At 37.1% G+C, this 19,791-nt stretch overlaps 1 protein-coding gene across 2 annotated transcripts; it reads right to left on the bottom strand.

Moving 5' to 3' along the window:
• Window positions 1-590: 590 nt before the first annotated feature.
• Window positions 591-19,064, bottom strand: LOC109093326 (diacylglycerol kinase zeta-like). 2 transcript variants are annotated; one of them, XM_042715120.1, is made up of 34 exons: window positions 18,590-19,064; window positions 15,996-16,984; window positions 13,946-14,054; window positions 13,675-13,770; window positions 13,429-13,506; window positions 13,277-13,333; window positions 13,134-13,202; window positions 12,982-13,053; window positions 12,270-12,386; window positions 12,038-12,109; window positions 11,852-11,947; window positions 11,689-11,771; window positions 11,550-11,610; window positions 11,101-11,214; window positions 10,694-10,834; window positions 10,465-10,543; window positions 10,295-10,350; window positions 10,137-10,199; window positions 9,311-9,384; window positions 8,850-8,961; window positions 8,566-8,765; window positions 8,383-8,483; window positions 8,158-8,237; window positions 7,341-7,410; window positions 7,112-7,152; window positions 6,839-7,029; window positions 4,966-5,073; window positions 4,576-4,644; window positions 4,446-4,477; window positions 4,008-4,057; window positions 3,797-3,917; window positions 3,680-3,716; window positions 3,479-3,578; window positions 591-2,165 (listed from the first exon to the last, which is right to left on the bottom strand). In XM_042715120.1, the coding sequence occupies exons 2-34, from the start codon at window positions 16,937-16,939 to the stop codon at window positions 2,049-2,051; spliced, it is 3,810 nt and encodes a 1,269-aa protein (XP_042571054.1). In that variant the 5' UTR covers window positions 16,940-16,984; window positions 18,590-19,064; the 3' UTR covers window positions 591-2,048. The 2 variants fall into 2 exon arrangements, with proteins under 2 accessions (XP_042571054.1, XP_042571055.1); XM_042715121.1 differs by having other exon boundaries at window positions 11,852-11,950; window positions 18,590-19,063.
• Window positions 19,065-19,791: the final 727 nt, after the last annotated feature.

Here is a 19,791-nt window from a genome sequence, read left to right as displayed (position 1 = left end):
TATGACCTTGTCCCTTTAGAATATCTAAAACATCTTAAATTGTTTTGTTTGTATTTTCGAAATATTTTTTTTTACTTGTTTTTTAATTTCATCATTTTTTTTATTCTGTCCCTGTGTGTTTTTAAGTGCTTTGAATTGCCATTGTGTAGGAAATATGCTAAATAATCCAGTCTATCTGTATAATACATTATATGATTTCAGTGATTCTCTGTTCAGATGAGTTTGTGTGAAATGTTTCTTTGACTTAACATACTATCCAGCAAATTTAAAATAAGCTGAGGTTGAGCTGAGGTTAAACCGATTTATAAATACATTTGCATCCTTTTTCCTACTCCAGAAATGAAGCTAGAGCAGGAAAGAGAAAACAATAAGCTTATCTCCGAAATGATAAATGAGTCACAAATGTCAACACATCCATCATTACCGGTAACTCATTCAGACATAAAGACCTCCTAGGGAGAGGCACAGTTTACCACCCGGCGCTCCAAACCCAGAAAAGACGCCATTGCAGTGCGTATGTGTTTACCAGTGCGCTGTCAATTAAACCTTATGATAGAAGTACACTCAGTAAATAATGCAAAAACATAAACTTGTTTTTAAAGTCTTTAATTATTTCTTTTTCCCCAAGTAGACAGTAACAATCCAACCCCAAGAACAAATATATGACTTTTCCTCTAACAAAATTCTTATCTGCTCATATAAATAAAGCCTCATCTAAGTTCATATCACATACAAATGAAAGAGCTTTATATCAGTACGGATTGTTCACACATTTTTAAAATGTTTGACAGATTATATACATGTATTATCTATTTGGAATTGCATAGCAACTCATACAAAGCACTGACAAAATACATATTCTATCATAATGACATCTCACCACAAACACACTATTTCAATGCTGACAACACAGTGTTGTCAAATGGCTGCTTTGTAAAAAAGACCAGCTTTCCTGTCTCTTTTATTATTCAAGCATTTAGTCAATTTTACATGTACATAAAGTGACCAGGTTGAATATACACAAATTTAAACCGCAGGTCATGATATAAATATATCTGTTACCCAGCCATTTGTCACTGAAAATGTGATTTATTTTCAGAAGAATTTTCTATGTACTTAACATGCTCAATTTGGCCGGAAACCAAAACGAACAAGTTCAAGTTGCTGCATAACTTGATAAATTCTGTAAAGAACCTAAAATCACACTGGTGAGAGAAAATTTTCATTCAGATGTGTAGCAGTCAGTGTAAGCAATGCTAAGAGATACAATCCCATTCCTGAAGGAAACTTCATTCATTTAGGGGAACATTTATGGTTATAAAATAACCAAAGGCAAATCTATTGTCTAAGAAACGCTTACGATTTATAATATATGGTGAATAAAGAATTGATTTAATGCTATCTAAGGTAGTAATTAATGGAATGTTTTTACGAAATTCAAGCATTTACCACAAAGAGAGAATCTGGCCGTAAGCAACAGCTGAGGAAGCATTCTTAAACGCAGGAGGCTATGAAAACAACGTCTATCTCGAATCAGAACAAACACGTGAAGTGGAAGCCAAGCTAGAGGAAGTTTCCATTGGATTACAGTCACATAAAATCTGTAAAACCTTTAGATATGCAATCAGAATTTTTTAATTCAAACATTAATATTAAGTAAATGTAATCAGAAGCAGCGGAAACCTCTCCTGTTAATCTCTTGTGAGGTTTGTCTGGTTTCCTTATAGTAAAAGCCACTTTCATACATGGTACTTCATCCCTGAAATTCCCAAAATTTTGCACATTGTGTCCTAAGGAGCAGAGTTTTGCAGTTTTGTGCAGCCCTGAAAGCTGGACGTGATGTAACAAACTCATGCATTCTGAAACATGACACAAACACTGTCTTTTTGGCATTGTCAATCAATACAGAGAGCAACTAGCTTATTTCCGCACACGTGCTGCCTCATAGCATCGCTAGCGTGTTGCCGACCGGATAAACCGGCCACAGGAGAGAGCAGATAAGACTCTGTGGTTTGGTGGTGGATGGAAAAGAGGGTTCCGGAGGCCAGTCACACAGCCGTCTCATGGTCCTCCCTCTGGATCATCTGGTGGTGTTGTTGGTTTTCCAAGTATGCGGCCAACTCCATATCTTCACCTTTTTCTGCATACATCTTTGGAGTTTCACCCTGCAGAATGACAGAAAGATATTTTTTATTTAATTAATAAATATTAACTAGACTTTATTTTTATTTTAGGAATGATGGAATGATTTTAGGAAGGAAGGAATGAATAAATAAATGCATACAGAATAATTTTTGCAATTATAGACAAAATAAACATAATTATGATTATGTAGGAATATTATTATTAAAATACATTATTTCTCTTATTTAATGCAATATTTGTAATTTTTTTTTTTTTTCGCCAATAAAGTTTTGCATTTATAGATAAAACAAATCAACAAAATTATGATAATGTTAGATAAGGGAAAGAAATTTTTCTTATTTAATTAATTCCTAAATTTTTTTCTTGTTTTTTTTGCCAATTTTTATTTATATACATGCTTGCTGGTATAAATAAAAATAAATAACTTACGCACATAATACATAATAATATATTAATATAATAATAATACATTATTTAACCAAGTTTCAATCAATGCCTGTGAGGTTATATGGTCATATATATTTGCATATGACCGCCTCCAGAGCAACATCGACCAATAGTAATACATCATTGCAACATAGGCTCCGCCCACTTCACATCACGTCAAGCGCAAACAGAACCCACTGATTTATTGAAGTACTGCTGAAACAGTAAAAACAGAAGAATAAAAGGAGGTTCGCGCTGACGTGTCCTATTTAAACAGTTCGTTTCCGTCGTCTGTACATTTTAAAGAAGCCCCTCAGTGTCAAGAACAAGTGGATGGTTTGTTTTTAATGGCTTCCTGTGTCGCGCTAGAGGATTCTGTTTATTCTAAACATTTGACTGCAGATTGTTTTGTAAACGAGTCATAGTGTAACAGAGAGTTCCAGAAACTTTTTGTTGAAAGAGGAAACAGCCAACTGCATCGCAAACCGTAAGTAAATAATTTCATAATGCTTTGTCTGAAAATGTCATTTTATATGGATACTGTTTCAAAACACTGACACACAGACACATAGGCTATTAGTAGGGTTGTGCAATTAATCGCATTTGATTGTTAAGCATATCTTGTCAGTAAAGCCGGTTCCATGATTAGTAGTAAATCACCATCACCTGCTTTCAGATTGAGCAGCATTCACTACACAGAGCCGTAGTTCACTGACAATTAGGCAAAATCGCGCTCATAATCGCAGATTAATTGCACAGCCCTAGCTATTAGTGCAAAATACTTTATTAATATTATAAGTAAACCTCAATGAACATATTAATAATAAAAAAATATCGTGACCACTTTAAGTGTTTAAAAATCATTCAAGGAAATGTTAAGAAATAAGGTCCATTTGAAAGTTCTCACCTGTAGATCTGTCTTCATGAGGGATGCACCAGCCTCCACCAGGTAACCGCAGATTGTTCTCTGGCACAACGCAGCTGCCTTATGCAGGGCCGTCTCCCCTCTGAATAGAAAACATAGAGAAACATCTCCTAGCCATTATGATTGTCAGTCAAAACAAACTTTTTTATCCCTGCTTTCAGCACAAATTAAAACACTACTTACGTTGATTTCTCCGTCACATCCAGGATGCAGGCCGGAGCTGTTCACCAAAAACAGTGAGAGATAATTAGAAATGAGACGCAAGTCTAAAGTCAATAATCAAATGTCCAACCGACTCACCATTATCAATGATATACTTCACAATCTCTTTACTGCCTAAAACAACTGCATGATGGAGGAGGGTGCGGCCGAAACGGTCCTGGACCAACAGGTTTGCCCCTTCTTCACGCATCTGAACCAGCAGAGCACGAATGACCAGAGAAGAAGTCCATGAGATCTGGCAATGTAGCTAATGTATGGTATTGCTGATATTGATTATTTTTATGAATACCTTTTCGATGTTGTCAGAGTTCACGGCATCAAAGAGCAAACTGATTGATTCTGAAAGACATCAAACTAAATATGAGTGCTTTTATTGCACGAAACTGGTCTAGGTAATTTAAAAAAAATGCATGAATATGTGATGATCTATTTTATTAAATTATATTATATAAAATAATAATAATTATTGTATATTTATAATAGTTTATGAATACATTTTTCTAATAAATAAATAAATGTATAAATGACTTATTAATTATATATATATATATATATATATATATATATATATATATATATATATATATATATATATATATATATATATATACTGAAAGAAATGGAAAAAATGTTTTTTTCTTGTACTAAATTGGTAAATATACTATTTTTAAATATATTTTTCAAGTTATACTTTTATAATAATAATAATGTATGTGTGTGTGTGTACCTTGATCACTGTCGTTCCAGCCCAAATCTAACCTGTGAAATTAAAACTGAATATTAATACCACTATTCATAATCAAAACCAACTACATCTGTGTGTCTTACCAGATATGATTATTAAATATTGTAGGTACCTTGGCACATTCACTGAGTCCTCATCAAGTGTGTTTGAACGATTCAAATTCTTAATTTTTGCTCCCCTCTAAAAATGAAAGACATTGGGCAAAGACAAGCTTATGTAAGATATTTATTTGAAAATGGATATCTTCTGCCCCTCTCACTAGCAAAAAAATTACATTACGGTGCATTGATATATTTCAAAGTACCATAGTATTATTGTGCCATTGTAGTGTACTTTTGTTGCAGATGGGCATTACAGAGCCCTAATTAAGCACATGGAATCATGGGATGGATTACTTTGTTAGTAATGATGCTTGCTATAAAAAGTACAAGGCATGGAAACAATCAAAGCTTTGGATGTGAAGGTCTGAATTAAACCACAAAGCCCCCAGTTTGAGATGTACCTGCACAAGCCTGGCTTTGTGGGAGTCTCTGGATTGCTAGCTTGCACGTGTGAGTCGCTATCCGTTCTCACGCTTTCCGTTTGGCCTTCAGCATGCGTCTGGTGAACCCTGCGAGAGCATGATGGGGTGGACAGACAACAGAGAAGACGATGACCCGGTGTCAGTGTGTTTACATGCTGTGGGGGGCGGGGAAAGTCATTGTTTGTGAGATGTGTATAATTTACTGTAACAGAACAACTGCTACAATGAGGTCTGACAGATGGGATGAGTTTTTTCAGCGATCTGCTGTGCGTCAGGCAGGGGGAGGGTGAATGTAAACACAGATAAATGAGTTTTTAATAGCAGGGGCCTTTATGAGGGACTGTCCTGTCTTGGATGGGCTTACATTTGAGTAACACACATATTTGTGCTGGCTCACAGGAGACTTTGGCACAAAAATGTCACTGTCTCTCACTCTCTCTGTCTCGCCATCAGATGTGCACGCAAATACACAAACAAAAAAACTTCCCCTGAGGGAATAGACCAGAGCTGAAGAGCAACTGTCTTTTTTTTTCAAACAGGAAGGAATGCATTCGGTTCAGTCTAGTGATACATATTTAGTGCACACACAAAGGCTTCTCTATATTTATATGTATTTGGGACATACCATGTATTAAACATTCGGAAATTCATGTCAGTTGAACTTTTTATTTAAACTGTAATGCTCATAATTTATATGTATGTATTATTTATATAATGTATATGTATTTATAATATAATATCATAGTAATATTGTACATATAAAATACATAACATAAAATATTTTTATTGAAATAATTTAATATTTTATTGTGGTAAGAGGAATATTTTTTTTCATATAAATAAATACATTTTGTTACAATTGTTATGCTAATATAAAATACATAATATAAAATAGATATAATAAAATATATTTTAATATTTACATCATAAAAATTTCATTTATATAATTTAAATCTTAATTATTATAATTATAGATTTAGAATAGTTTATTGTATTAATAGTAACAAAAAAAATAGTAAAGTTTTTACTCAAATTGTTATGCTAATATATTTTATACGTAAAAAAAATAGATATAATAAAAGCTATTTTATTATATTATTATTTTGATATTTAAATAATTTAAGATACTTTATTATAAGAATTAATTTGATTATAAAGGTATATTTATAAAAGTTTATGGTATTAATATTAACTTTATTTCTAATAAATAAATACTATCTGTCTATATATATATATATATATATATATATATATATATATATATATATATATAATGAAAAACCTTTTTCTGGTGGTTTCAGACATTTAGACCCCACTATATATTATATTGCTGTATTTTATTGTTGGGAACTTCCTACACTTACAAAAAAGTACTGTGATAGGACCATAGTAATGGCATCAGATGGTAATATTGAGTTACTGGACAATTAGTACAAAAAACAACATAATATTAATTCCATGGTACTTTCTGGTACTTTTTGTAAGCGCATTCACATCTGTTGTGTATAATAAAAAAAAATTATAATTTTGTTTTAATGCTAAATCTACAACTCCTTTAATCAAAAAATTAAGATATTTTAGTTCCTTTTATGAATCATGTCTACATAAGTGTTTTGTGCACTTCTGCTGTTTTTTCCAAGGAGATTCACAGAATTTTCATGCCCACAGGCGAAGCTAAACCTGCCCACGCACATACTCTGCTAGTCGACGGTGTTAAAATGATCTGCCAAAGTAAAAGGCAACATAAAATTGTACCTTGAGACTGTGCAAAAACTCTTTGCAGTCCTAACAACATGAGTTGATACCATTTAACCAGACATTTTGTCATCTGAAGTGACTCGTTTCAGTCTACCTGTACAGTGGAGAAGGCCCGGCCGAGCAGGCAGGAAAAGCAAACTGGTCTGTGCTGTTGGAACATCCCTCGACAGTTTCTATCGCCCCCAGCATTCCAGGCGATGTGCCCACCGTCTCCTTGGTGACCAGCTCTGGGTCCAAGATGAACAGCTCATCCTGAGAGATCTCCGTCACATAGTTTAGATGCTCCTGCGGAGATATGCAATGCTGTAAGTTAAAAAGGCACAGTGTGACATGCAACACAGATGTAAAAGCTGACTTTTGTAGCTACCTGACCGCGGTCTATTCTGTAGAAACGGTCTGCTGTAGTAGCTGTAAACAAACCAAAGACGGAAAAATGTGATTATGGGGTTTGCAAACATCAGGCTTGAAAGATTTGGAAATTTTAAGAGCAATGAATCTCACAAAAATTAAGTTATGTATAATTATAACACTATTTTTTTTTTTTTTTTTTTTTTTGACAAATTCTATGCTATTTTGTAAGTAGATGCTCTACTTACAATCCAGGAAGCACCATTTTGGTGAAAGCTTTGGCATGTGCAGCGTATCTGTATTCATACCATACCCCTCCTAAAGAGAGAGCGACAGAGAGAGGAAAAATACACAGAGAAAGTGCAAGTGAAAAATGGCTCCTGTCCAAAATGGCCTCATTGTGTGAGTTCAATTAGTCACAATGTGTTTTTCTGACTGTAATTGAACAGGAAGTCAACGTGCAATGGCTGTCACATGCTCAATATCACATGTTTGGCAAGAAGAGTGGTAATTATAGTGGAAACAAGTGTTTCTTAATAGAAAAACACATCATTTATGTTTCAGAGACATGTTAATGTCACCACAGGAAACAGATTTCAAGCTAAATTAAATGAATTTATTTTCTTTCCAAAAAGTAGCATTAACACACAAGTATTCTTATTTAGCCAAGAATTACACCATTGCAACCCATTTTACTAGAGTTATCTGACTTGTAAATGATTGAAACAATATTTTCAGGATTTTATCTTTTAGAAATTGTTTTGGTTTCATGCCAAATGGGCGGAGTTGAAAATAAGGGCTTGATGATGTCAGTGAAAAGGAAAGTTGTTTTAGAGGTGGAGCAAGTTATTGTATTTTGACAAACTTTTTTGGGGATAACATGTACAGATGAATCATTCACAATGAGACCAGTAACATTCATTAAGAAGGTATAGTCAGTTTTGATTTCATGTTGACTTTGACAGTTCAGACCCTCCCCTTAACCTTTACCAATGACGAAAGAGGCTGTAGCCAAATTGAACTGATGGCACATTTCTAACCAGCATTCAACAAGCTGAAAAGCACCTCATGTAGCTTCTCGATATGCAGCCGACACGTCTCCAAAACACTGTTCCCGGGAACTGTAATTATCCCCATAGGAATCGCTGAGAAGGTGAAAGAAAAGAGGAAACATAGGTTAGGGTCGCTTTAAATTAAGCCGTGTTTGAGAAGCAGAAGCTTTTCCGGGAGTGCATGACTAGGTTCTCAAGGCTGTGAAAAAGCGAGAGGACAAGCAGAAGAAATACTCACAGGCCTCCCTGAGCTGCTCCTTATCATAATGAAGAGCTTCATAATCACGCATGCTGATACGGTTCACCTGGATCTGCACGTTCTCTGTGATGGGCTGCTGACTACATCCAGAAGAAAAACAGTCAGATTTCATCTAGGATTGAATGCAATTTAGACTGACAGGATAGACAGACAGATACTGACTCATAGAGTTGTGGAAGAGAGATTCTTCTCTTGGTCTTCTGCAGCATGTTGGCCTGGTTCCTGAGGGTGATGCGTATGACGGATGGAGCCAGTCTACAGGGTTCCCCATCCACCTGCACAGGAATGGGCTTAAAGGTTGTCAGAGTCACCTCCTGACACTGATGAAGCCTCTCGCCGTGTCCTCCAACCTGCAGCGTTGCCTACAGGAAGAGAACAGCAACATTTGGATGGATTCAAGGGTAAAAGTAGAACAAATCCATTAAGGAGCAATAGTCAAAACTCACCAGAGAGGTCATGGTGAAGCCAATGACCTCAATGAGCCCGTCGTCATGTTTCTGTGGCCCAAAGTCATTGTGCTCACTTGGGTTCCCCCATGGCATCGTACCAGCGCAATATCTACAGAACAACTCAGTCAGGATAATCTCATTTTAATGAACTTGTGACTAGTTTCTCCTGTCAAGATTACATTTTATCCTGGAATAAACATAATTTGGGACAGCAAATCTCTTATTATAAATGAGGTTTTCAGTCTAAGTTTTCTGTCGTGGTTTGATGACATGAAATTTGATGTCACTCGGATGAATCTGTCTTCCTGGCAACTAGAGTGAAGTTTCTTTTTTTCTTAAACTTCATTATGCCAAAATAAAGAGGATCTATATCAAATAGCACAAAATTAACACAAGAATGTACATACGGGTAGTTACATAAGACATTTGTTTTGCACTTCTGTTTCAGGTCAGTTTACCTGGGGATGTTGAGGAACAGGAGGCACTGCAGTTTCATATCCTGCACTTTACTGGTTAGGTCAGTACCATCACACTGCACAGGAAATAAGAAAAAGCATACCAGGGAACATAGTTCATTGTAAGTATTTGAGCCATCTAACTTGGTGAAATAGTATTTGTATAATTTTAAAAAATGTATCACAGTAATCAATATAGTAATGCCTTTATTTTTGTGTGTTTAAGTGAAATTGTAAATATATATATATATATATATATGTGTGTATGTGCTTCTGATAAAATTGCTTACTGGTGCTGAATTTAGCCTCAGCATTACACATCACATAAATATGCATTATTAAGAAATATTATTTATTTGTGAAATTTTATGTTTAATTTGTATTATTTATTAACATATACACACACACACACACACATACATATTTTTTAATCAATTTTTATATACAGTTTTGGTCAAATTTTACATACAATTTACCAAAAAAAAAAAAAAAAAACAGCTGTGGATCATCCGGGTAACAACACAGTATTAAGAGTCAAGGGTATGTAAACTTTTGAACGGGGTTTTTTTTATAAAGTCAACTATTATTTTCTCTTGTGGACAGTATGTTAATGTCTTTTTTTTTGTTTTTTTTATATATTATTCTGTTTTTTTCTATTTTGGAAAGTATGACATGCATTTTGTATGATCCCTTTTATTTTGTTAAAAAAAAAAATTAATAGATACTGCAGTTTGACCACAAATGTATAAAATAAAATATAATAAAAATAAAACAAATATATTTGAAATTCAAATACCTTGGATCATATATATACAGTAACTCAACCTACCACGACCCTGATGTGTTTGGACAGATCTTTGGAGCTGCCTGTCAGGAAGTCTGAGAAGGCTGTCTGCAGAGCAACACATGTATTTGAGCACATATGTTTCATTTTATACAAGAATAAACTATAATATCTACATGACTTCACTGGACAGACACACTCACCCCTGCATAAAACATCTTATTGCGAAGTCGACTATTGAATCGTTCCGGTTTAGCCTCTGAGGAAACAAAACAATATCTTAGAAATGTGAAGCCTTTCACAAATCGTAGATTTTATATACAGACTTTCATTTCATAAACCAAATTCAAATTCCATGAGAGAGTGAGCACACCTCGGGATTCGTGAAACTCCAAGGTCACGCGTGCATCGAATCCGAGGCTGAAGTAATTGTTGAAGACATTAATGGGAAGCTGAAATAGACATGGAGTAGTCATTAGCTCGCCCTTACCATTCTTTTCAACTATAAAAAATCTTTACACCTTCATGCTTGACTTGTTGTGAAGCTAGAAGGATGGTGTTCTTCTGCTGAAGTCTAGCGCCCTTTACTGGTGTGAGCTGACCTTGTCAGTCTGGTGATCGTCTCTTTCCTCTTCACTGGCCTCCAAGTTGGGTTCCACAGATAGGTTCCATCGGTCCAGCTGGACCATGTTTCCATCTTCTACATGGGACAAGATCTTGGACACCGGTTCATCTGTGTAGCCCTGACATGTACACACATTTTCAAAAAACAAAGGAAAACTTGTAATAGTGGGGCCATATTGACTTTAACAATGTGTCAGCTGTAAAAATTCAATGTTTAAGCCACAAACCTCATGCTGCAAAACAAAACTTGTGGTTATAACAAAATACATGAGCTGAAGCTAAAACTAAAAACTTAAAAAAACAGAAACAAAAAAAAAAGGAGGAAAGGAAATGTACTAATTAATGTTTATAAGAACATAAAACCCTAAAGTATTCAGATTCATACCCCGCCCCAGTTGAGAGTCCTGGCCAGGTCGTTTCCTGTCCCGAGGGGAAGCACGGCCACGGCGGGTTGGGGGTTCAACTGGAGCTCATCCAGCACTGAGAGAATCCAGCCAACCTATCCAAACAGAACATATAAATCATGTTATGGACCCCATGAACTTTCTAACCAGTGATCAGAACGATGAAATTCATTTAAATTCAACAGATGAACGAATCTAGCCAATATCTGAGAGACTGGCTTGGATCAGTCAGTATTTTTTTTAGTAGTGGTGTGATGCCTTATACAAATAAATTGTACTTCAAATCAGTTTCAAGTACTTGTCGAGCATGTCATGCACATTGCATCGCTTGAAAATTTGCATTTTCTGCACATACTGAAACCATATGAGCAGAAATGATATTACCCACCATCCGGTTTTATCTAGATAAGAGCACAGAAATTTGACTAACCGTTCCATCTCCGCCACAAACGAGAATACGCAGGTTGTGCACTTTGCTGTACATTTCTAACTTAAAAAGAGGAAGAGAAAGCGTAAGAGAACAGGCTTAGAATGAAGAAAAAAATAAAGTATGATCTATCACCTCTTACCCCTCTCTCGGACCTCCCTGAGTGAGGTCGAACACTTGCCGGGGGTTCAGGTACCACATGAAAGTGCGGATGATTTTCATTCCCTTTATTAAAAAGAAGAAGTGCTATTATGTGGCTGTAAAATAACATATAAGCGCAAGGAACGGTAAGCGTCGGATCTGACCTGGTTTCCGCCACTCTTCGGATTGACAAACACCAGCAGAGGCTTCATGTGCTGAGAAGGAATGGGTCTCACAACAAAGTTCTTCCATTTGCCATCCTGCTGAGAATTAAATATTGGAATCTTGTCATATATAAAAGCATATGCCTTTTATTCACAAAAGTTCAAATGTTCAGAGGTGTTTGCTACCTCTGTGGTTTTCTTGCAGGGTTTGACCTTCAGAGATGTTTTCTTCTTTCTTTTACTGCTCTTCAATGATGCCTGTATAATATAGGTATCTTTATAAACATACTCATTTTAGTGTTTACATTTGAGCTCATCAATGCTGATGACCTCCTTTCACCGTATATATATATATATATATCACCGTATATAACCGTAATGTTGTGTATGAACCAGTTTTCTTCAGGTCAGGTGGTACCTGCTGTCTGCGGACTCTGATGATCCAGGTTGGAGGGATGATCACAGCTGCGTGAGCTCCAAGGGAACACGTCTCCTCGATTTTCTGCATCAGGAAGCAGTTCACCTTGTTGTGATACTGTAAGACACATAGCAATGTGCACTGATATATATATTACTATATTTGAATCTGCATTTAGCTAAACTTAACCAGCCACCCTTTACACAAACCTTGTTACATTAGCTAACAGTCCGATGCCCAAAAAGATACTAGATTATTAGTAATAGCTTATAAACATTTACAAATGATGAATAGTTTCAATTTTAGATTGGGTTCTGCAAAAACACGAACAAGTAATTAATAGATTCTTTGTTAAGATGTGTAAAAAGAGGTCTAGACAACAAAGAAAGACCAACAAATGAAGATCAGATGACCTGAAAGTTTACTGACATTTGTAAGCTTTTCGCCAGTTATTATTTTCAGAGTCACATTCAGAAATCATTCTAATATGCTGATTTGCTGTTCAAGAAATATTAGTGTTGAAGACATTTGGGCTGCTTGATATTTATGTGAAAACCATGATGCAGCAATCAAAGAAAAAGTCTTTACTGACACTTTTGATCAATTTAATGCATTCCTTGCTGAATAAAAGCATTATTTATTCCTGAACTCAAACTTTTGAACAGTAGTGGATAAAAAAAAAATTATTTCAGATCAGATGTGCAACACTTACTGCTTGCTTACACCATGAGCAGCTGATGGCTACAATATCTTTACTGTGGAAGGTGAATTTCTGCTGGAAACCCTGAGGAAAGAGAGTGAAAATAGGCCATAAATACATTCTGGATGATTACACGTTTCGTATTTTATGAGTCCTGCACTGACCTTTCCACATTGCCGGCATTTTCCATCTTGCCGTCTCCTATGGACCCAGTGATGTCTCATATTTGAAGTCTGAAACACAAACCAGCTCAGTTGTTTAACAAAACTAAATGATAAAGCTCATTTGAATGGACTAAAAGTCTTACCTCTCGGACATTTCTCAATCCTGGATCTTTAAATGATGGCTTACACCTAAAGTTAATCTATAAGGAATAATGAATTTCATTTGTTGAGAAAAAAAAAGTTAAATACTTCATCATTTTTAAACGGTTTTTCAGCTTTACAACAATCATCTGACCTTCTCCAGCTGATCCATGCATACAGTGTGAACAGATATTTTGCAGGACGCACATTTGTGGCGAGGAAGAGATTTTTGCTGAGAAAACAAAATGAAACAATTGGCATCTTGGTAATGCATCTGAATCTCTGCATATGACATCTGACCAGTAGAGGGAGCTCGTGTGCGGGGATTCTTACAAATAGAGGCACACTACTATAAATTTTGCTGTTGATGGTTTTAAGAATAAAAATATGGGTCACTTACCAGTGACTTTGCAAAACAATACGTCTCTCCAACGTAACAGAAATCTCCAGACGGACTGGTCTCAAACCACACGTGTTGACCAAACTGGGCATTTTCCTGTGCAAGACAATTAATCAGTAAGCTGAACAGAAGTTTCAGAAAATTAATAATGGATTACTGTGTCATGAGTTGGAGATGGGAGTTTACTGCCCACTGCCATTGCGATAACTGAGAATGCTAACAGCTGGAATGCTAACTTGTTTGATAAAAAAATAGATACAGAGTAACTCACAGTCCAATCCACAGTGCTGCAGATCTCTTTGTTGGGTTCACATTTGGCAGGTATCATGGCGCCGGATTGGGGAGCGTTATCCTGCACACCAGCCTTGGCTATGGCTTTCCTGACAAAAACACAGTGACAGTGACATTAAACAGACTGTCTGTGTCCATCATATCCTCAAAAGCAAAAACGTTAGGAATATTTTTCCTGAAATGATAGCATCTTTCCAGCCAGAATGCCTTGGGGGTCTCTTTAAATTGCATCTGTTTAATTCTGTATCAATCAATAAGACTATTTTCACCAGCCACCCACAATGAACATTATAGTGCATGGCTTGGAAATCTGTATATTTCTTTCTGCCTTTGATCAGCTTTTTGTACTACCATAATACACTGTGGATACCTAATGCTTAGCTTATGTTATTAAGCTCACCGACTTTGCAAGATGCAGCACTGAATTTTATACTAAACCAAACTAAGAAAATTAAAACGGGCTGGTCTTTAATGTAACTTTATTTTATATACATCTATATAGAATCTGAGTGTGCTATCTGTACATCAACGTTCATGCTAAATGCTAACACAATAGACAAGTGCAGAAACAGATGTGGCCTCTCCTTATACAGGAGCTCTGGTGCAAGTATGGATACACAAGCAAGTTTTCAATGAAGTTTATGCAATGAAAAAAGGCAGATATTACCTCTATCCTTGGGTGGGGCATTTTCAAGGTTTTTTGTAATCATTTTGTAATCAAAACCTTGCTCACCCTGACCTTTGTGTCCTAACCCCTACAGAGTGAATCAGTGATGCTTAGCAACCTGTTGATGAGAAGCCCACTGGGTGATCAGTAACGTTGATGAGTCACATTTTCTCGCTATGGTAGCAGCTGTGCTAATGAGCGAGAGCCATAGAGCTTGTATCCACAGAATGGAGAATGAGAAGGTCAATGCAATGAAAAGCTGCATTGCAACTGCCTGCTCTTGCATTCAATCTAAATGTTTAAATGCTTGAGAATTTACAAAAAATACTGACTTGAAAGCGCTGACTTCGTAAGTGGAGATTCACATGTATTGAAAGTCATAATATCTAATCAACCCTGTACATTGTGGTATATTTATTTGGTCTTCACTACAATTTAAACTGTTTAGATATTTTCATAATGACAGCAATTTGCAGCGGCAAAGTTGTTGGTCAACATTCAGTTTTAATAAGAGTGCAAAAACAAAGTTGAGCAGAGGTCAGCTTCATGCAGTTGCGCAGTGACATGATGCAGCAACTGTCAAGCGACTTGGTGACCTCCAGCGATATAGTTGTCAGTGTGAATGCACGTTTAATGTTACAAGCCTAAAGAAACTGTCTTTAACAAATGTTTTAACAGAAACCGTCTTCTCATTATGCACCCAAGCAAAGCCTTGGTCAGGGTTTCTCAAATCCAGTCCTAGAGTGACATTGCCCAGCAGAGTTTAGCTCAAGCCCTGATGACCTACCTGTAATTTTTCTAGTAACTCTGAAGACCTTGATTAGCTTACTCAGATGACTTTGATTAGGGTTGAAACTAAACTCTATAGGGCACTGGCCCTCAAGGGCCAGATTTAAGGAACCTTGGCCTAGCTCATAATTAGTTTCTTTGGCTGCGGCCAAAAGCTGAAAATGATACCTACGCAGGCAGCATACACTCTCAGAAAACAGGTACAGAACTGTCACTGGGGCAGTATCCTTTCAAAAGATACTAATATGTATGCTTTAGGTACTAATATGTTTTTTTGTACCTTGGGATACTGCCCCAGTGATAGCTTTGTACCTTTTTTCTGAGTGTACTGAGGTAGGAAGGCAACAACGCACATCTGAATTCTATGATTGTCAAATTCTGTCTACTGAGATACTGTCATCTGATCGATTTTTGCATAGATATGTCCTTTGCTGCCACTGTCCTGTGTGTGCAATTCTATGAGAGTTAGCATTTGTATTGTTGTTCTTGCATTTTATGAAACCCTGTATATAATTTGCAAGCACAACATGAAATAATGACAACTAGACCCAACAACAGAAAAGGTTTTACATACGACAAGAATCCACTCCAAGACTCCAGCCTGGGATCGTAATAAGCTCCCAGGAGAGGATTGAGAGTCGCATGACCCCTGTAGCAGGTAGAGCTCCTTCGGTTAGGAAGCGGCAGGCCTCTTCCTGGCCAGGGGCTTCCCGCTTTCGAGATGGTGGAGACCCGTCGATGGCGCCTCCTCTGGGTGCTGCAGCAGTAGTGCACGTGCGGGCCAAGCTCTGCGTGGCCATAATGTGACGAGTTCCTCCGGAGGCAGCGGGGAACTCGGATAAGCGGGTGGGCCTGGACACACTCTGCCACCACAGCCAGAGGAAGGCATTCCTGCTGGCATGAGACAGCGGACTCTTTGATCTCCCAGTCTGACAAATCTGCCTCCTCCAAGCACTCCTTGCGAAGCCCCGAGTGATGGCTCTCATCCGAGTGGCCGCTGGAGTCCTCGCTGTCACTGTCGCTGTCGCCTTCTGAGAGAAGCACATCTGTGTAACTCCTGAACTTGGTGCTGCTTCCCTTGAGTTCCACCTGCCCTGGCAATGGAGTTCGGCTCTCCTCATCCTCTTCCTCCTCTTCTGTCATCTGAATCAAGCTGGCCAGCAGCATGGATGGGCCCAGGAGGTGTGTGTCTATATTGCGGAGCTTGCCCACCTTCTTCCGGCGTACGGAAAAGCGAGGATTGGCCTTTGGGGTGGTGGTGCTGGACCGCCGTCTACCACTGCTTTTCGGAACCAGTTGACTGTTAGTGATTCGAGGTAAAGCCTGAAGTTGGATACTGGATCGGCGTCGCTGGGTCAACACAGTGGACGGAAGGCCTACACTGGAGCGTCGACGGGCACGGCTGGCTGGCACTGCAATGCTAGGCCTCCTGTGTCGACAGGGTTCAGGTACGTGGCCGTCATGCATGGCTTCTCCTGCCTCCTTCCTCTTAAAATGCCGTCGGAAAAAAGTGTCCATGCTTGCTGGAAGAATACGGTACTTTTTCTAAACTTCCCCCTGAGGCTGTTGATTTAAAATGTAGCCTGTCAGCATAGATTAACCATTTTAGCACTAAGTTCTAAAACTTTGTTACACTGACCTCCATTGACCAATATTTAAACCTAAACCTGTCTACTAGACATGAGTTTATACTGGTCATTAACATTGTTATGATTGTTTTGAATGTGGAAAGCTAACTCCGCCTGTCCTAGCACAGATTTTCCTGGGGTTTACGCCAGGACAATTTGCCTTTCAAATCGCATTAATACTAGCAAAGCCAGTTGACTACAAAGGTGCATTGTGAGTCCACAGGTGATGATATCATGTCATAATGACGTGAAAGGCACTAAAGGAAATTAAGCTCTGCTTAGCTCATGAACGTCCTGATTATCACACAGGGATGTCCAGGGCAGATTATAAGGGCTTTCTGACCCTTTAGTAGTGACTGCCTGTACTAATTATAGGAACGTAACTAGTCTATCTCATTTAGAGACGGATATGACCTAGACACAACCCTCAGTGTAAGGAATGATACTTATTGGTGCGAAGTATTTTGTAGTATTATTTACAGTAAACATGGTTTTGTACTACAGTAGGAGTGACAGTACATTACAGTACAAACAAGTTTACCTTAAAAAAGTTCATTACAAATTGGACTAAAAATAATGTGTCCACATTAAGCACTTCTCTCTGGAAAAACAACTGTTCTTGCTCACCAAGGAGAATAAGGAAGTGACACTCAACCAAGACTAATTACTGTCAGGGTCATCTCTAGCAATGGTATGTAATTAGTGAAGTGGGTTCGTTTAGTATCAAAAGCTGAATTAAACCCAGAGTCTGAATTTGAGTAGCTCCATCTAAATCAGGCATTAAAAAAGACGGATAATAATAACACATGATTGTTTGTCGCTGATTACATGAAGATTAGTGGTTCTGTTTGTTTACTCTGCAACAGATTTAATTAAAAAGCTCAGCCTAAGACTATTTTAAATCATTCTGACCTGTGTTGCAATGATTTTATTATATATTTTTTATATTTGTACATCACAATATAAATGTTGTGATATATATATATATATATATATATATATATATATATATATATATATATATATATATATATATATATATATATATATATATATATATATATATAATTGGAAAAATATATATAATATAAAGTGGCTTCAACACAGATGGTTTCTCTTAAAATGTCAAATTATATATATATTTTTATATATAATTGTATGTTACAATATACTGTATATGTTGCAGTGTCTGTAATGATATATACATGTAATATAATAATAATAAACTACTTTATATTTTCAGTTGTATTTATAATAAAATTATTTTTCAGTTTCTAATATAATAGTATTCCTCAGTATAATTAAAAATTTGTACTATTCAGCTGCACATATCACTTGTTTATGTCTGCTACATTTAGACGGATTTACATTACACACAGCTTTATGCATGTAAAAAGATAAACATTCATAATAATGCTCAATATTACAGTACAAACAACATAAAAAACCTCCCTAAACACTTAAGTTCTAAAGCTTAACTCACTTAGCATTTCTGTCCAGTTATTAGTCTATATACAACAACAAAAAGATATTATATGACCTGAGAGTTTAGCTCCCCGTCTCCTTCCCTGAACGTCTCCTCACAGTGAACTGACAGAGAAAGTCCAAGAGATGAACAGGTGAGACAGCCTCCCCCAACACGCCACACACACAGAACTCTTAAAGAGATGAACTACACACAACTCAAGCCTACAGGATGAGAAGCCCCACATCCACCCACAAACAACACAGCTCAGTGGGAAGCAGCAACAAACATCACAGAGGAAAGAGCCATCGACTAGGCAGGAGGTAACCGGTAGGAGGGAATGCAGGGTATATCGAAGCCTCCGGTTTAAAATAATGACCAATTATCAGCTTAACGCTGGGAGTTTGTGCAAGAAGTACGCACAAGAGTCTACACTTCCTAGACTCCTAGATCATGTTCCTGGCACATATGGGGCTGACACCAGGTGCTTTATAGGAACACAATTAATGGTTTTATGATGATCATCTCCATCATGAACATTGTGCAAAGCTGCTTCTGCTTTTGAACAGACCGTTATGCATATTGCTTAAGAGAAAGAGGACATAGCACTAATTCTGGCACAAAACAACCCGCAACATGCAACACCCACAGCTGTGAAGATGATCTGTGTGGTTTAACACACAAGAGCAGCATCGCATTTAAACAGCATGTAGGTTTTTTTTAACCATTGTAAAGCTAATTATAAAGATGATGGCTTTAGTGAGGACACCTTGTGTCTATTCACTTCCCCTAATAGGACAACACGGCGAAGCCACTCCACCCCAAAAGCACAATGAGTGTCATTTCCATTTCAAAGCCCTCGTGCTGTTGCATTATGGATCAGCGCAAGAGAACACGGGCGAGGGGTGAATGTGCTTGAATATCAATTCGGCAATGTATAATGAACATCACAGTTTTGTTATGTCAGGGGTTCGAGCTTTAAATTCTGAGCATCAATATGAGCCACTTGATTGTGCACCTTGTTCTTTGGCACACTTCTGTGCGTGACGGACGTGCACAGAACTGGAGACTCCGTGTGGAAGTAATTACTGTCTTTTAAGTGATGGGGAGAGAGATCTGCTGGTTGTTACCATGGAGTGGGACATCATGGCAACCAAACATGCTTAGCTGTCCTTTAGTCACTGTGAACTTCGCTTGAAATAGAAACAATTTTATATTAATCATGTATTAATTTGTCTTTTAATTGACACCCTTTCAAAGGGTACACTTTAGGTATT

Source organism: Cyprinus carpio, chromosome A25, assembly GCF_018340385.1.
Source record: "Cyprinus carpio isolate SPL01 chromosome A25, ASM1834038v1, whole genome shotgun sequence".
NCBI classification, from domain to species: Eukaryota; Metazoa; Chordata; class Actinopteri; order Cypriniformes; family Cyprinidae; genus Cyprinus; species Cyprinus carpio.
This window is presented reverse-complemented; position numbering and strand designations above follow the sequence as displayed.

Coding starts and splice junctions, on each gene's coding strand:
- LOC109093326 (XM_042715121.1), bottom strand. CDS start 16,939: ATGGACACTTTTTTCCGACGGCATTTTAAGAGGAAGGAGGCAGGAGAA. Junction 13,771..13,945: donor GCAGCACTGTGGATTGGACT/GTGAGTTACTCT, acceptor TGTCTTGCACAG/GAAAATGCCCAGTTTGGTCA. Junction 4,058..4,445: donor CTGGAACGACAGTGATCAAG/GTACACACACAC, acceptor GATGTCTTTCAG/AATCAATCAGTTTGCTCTTT.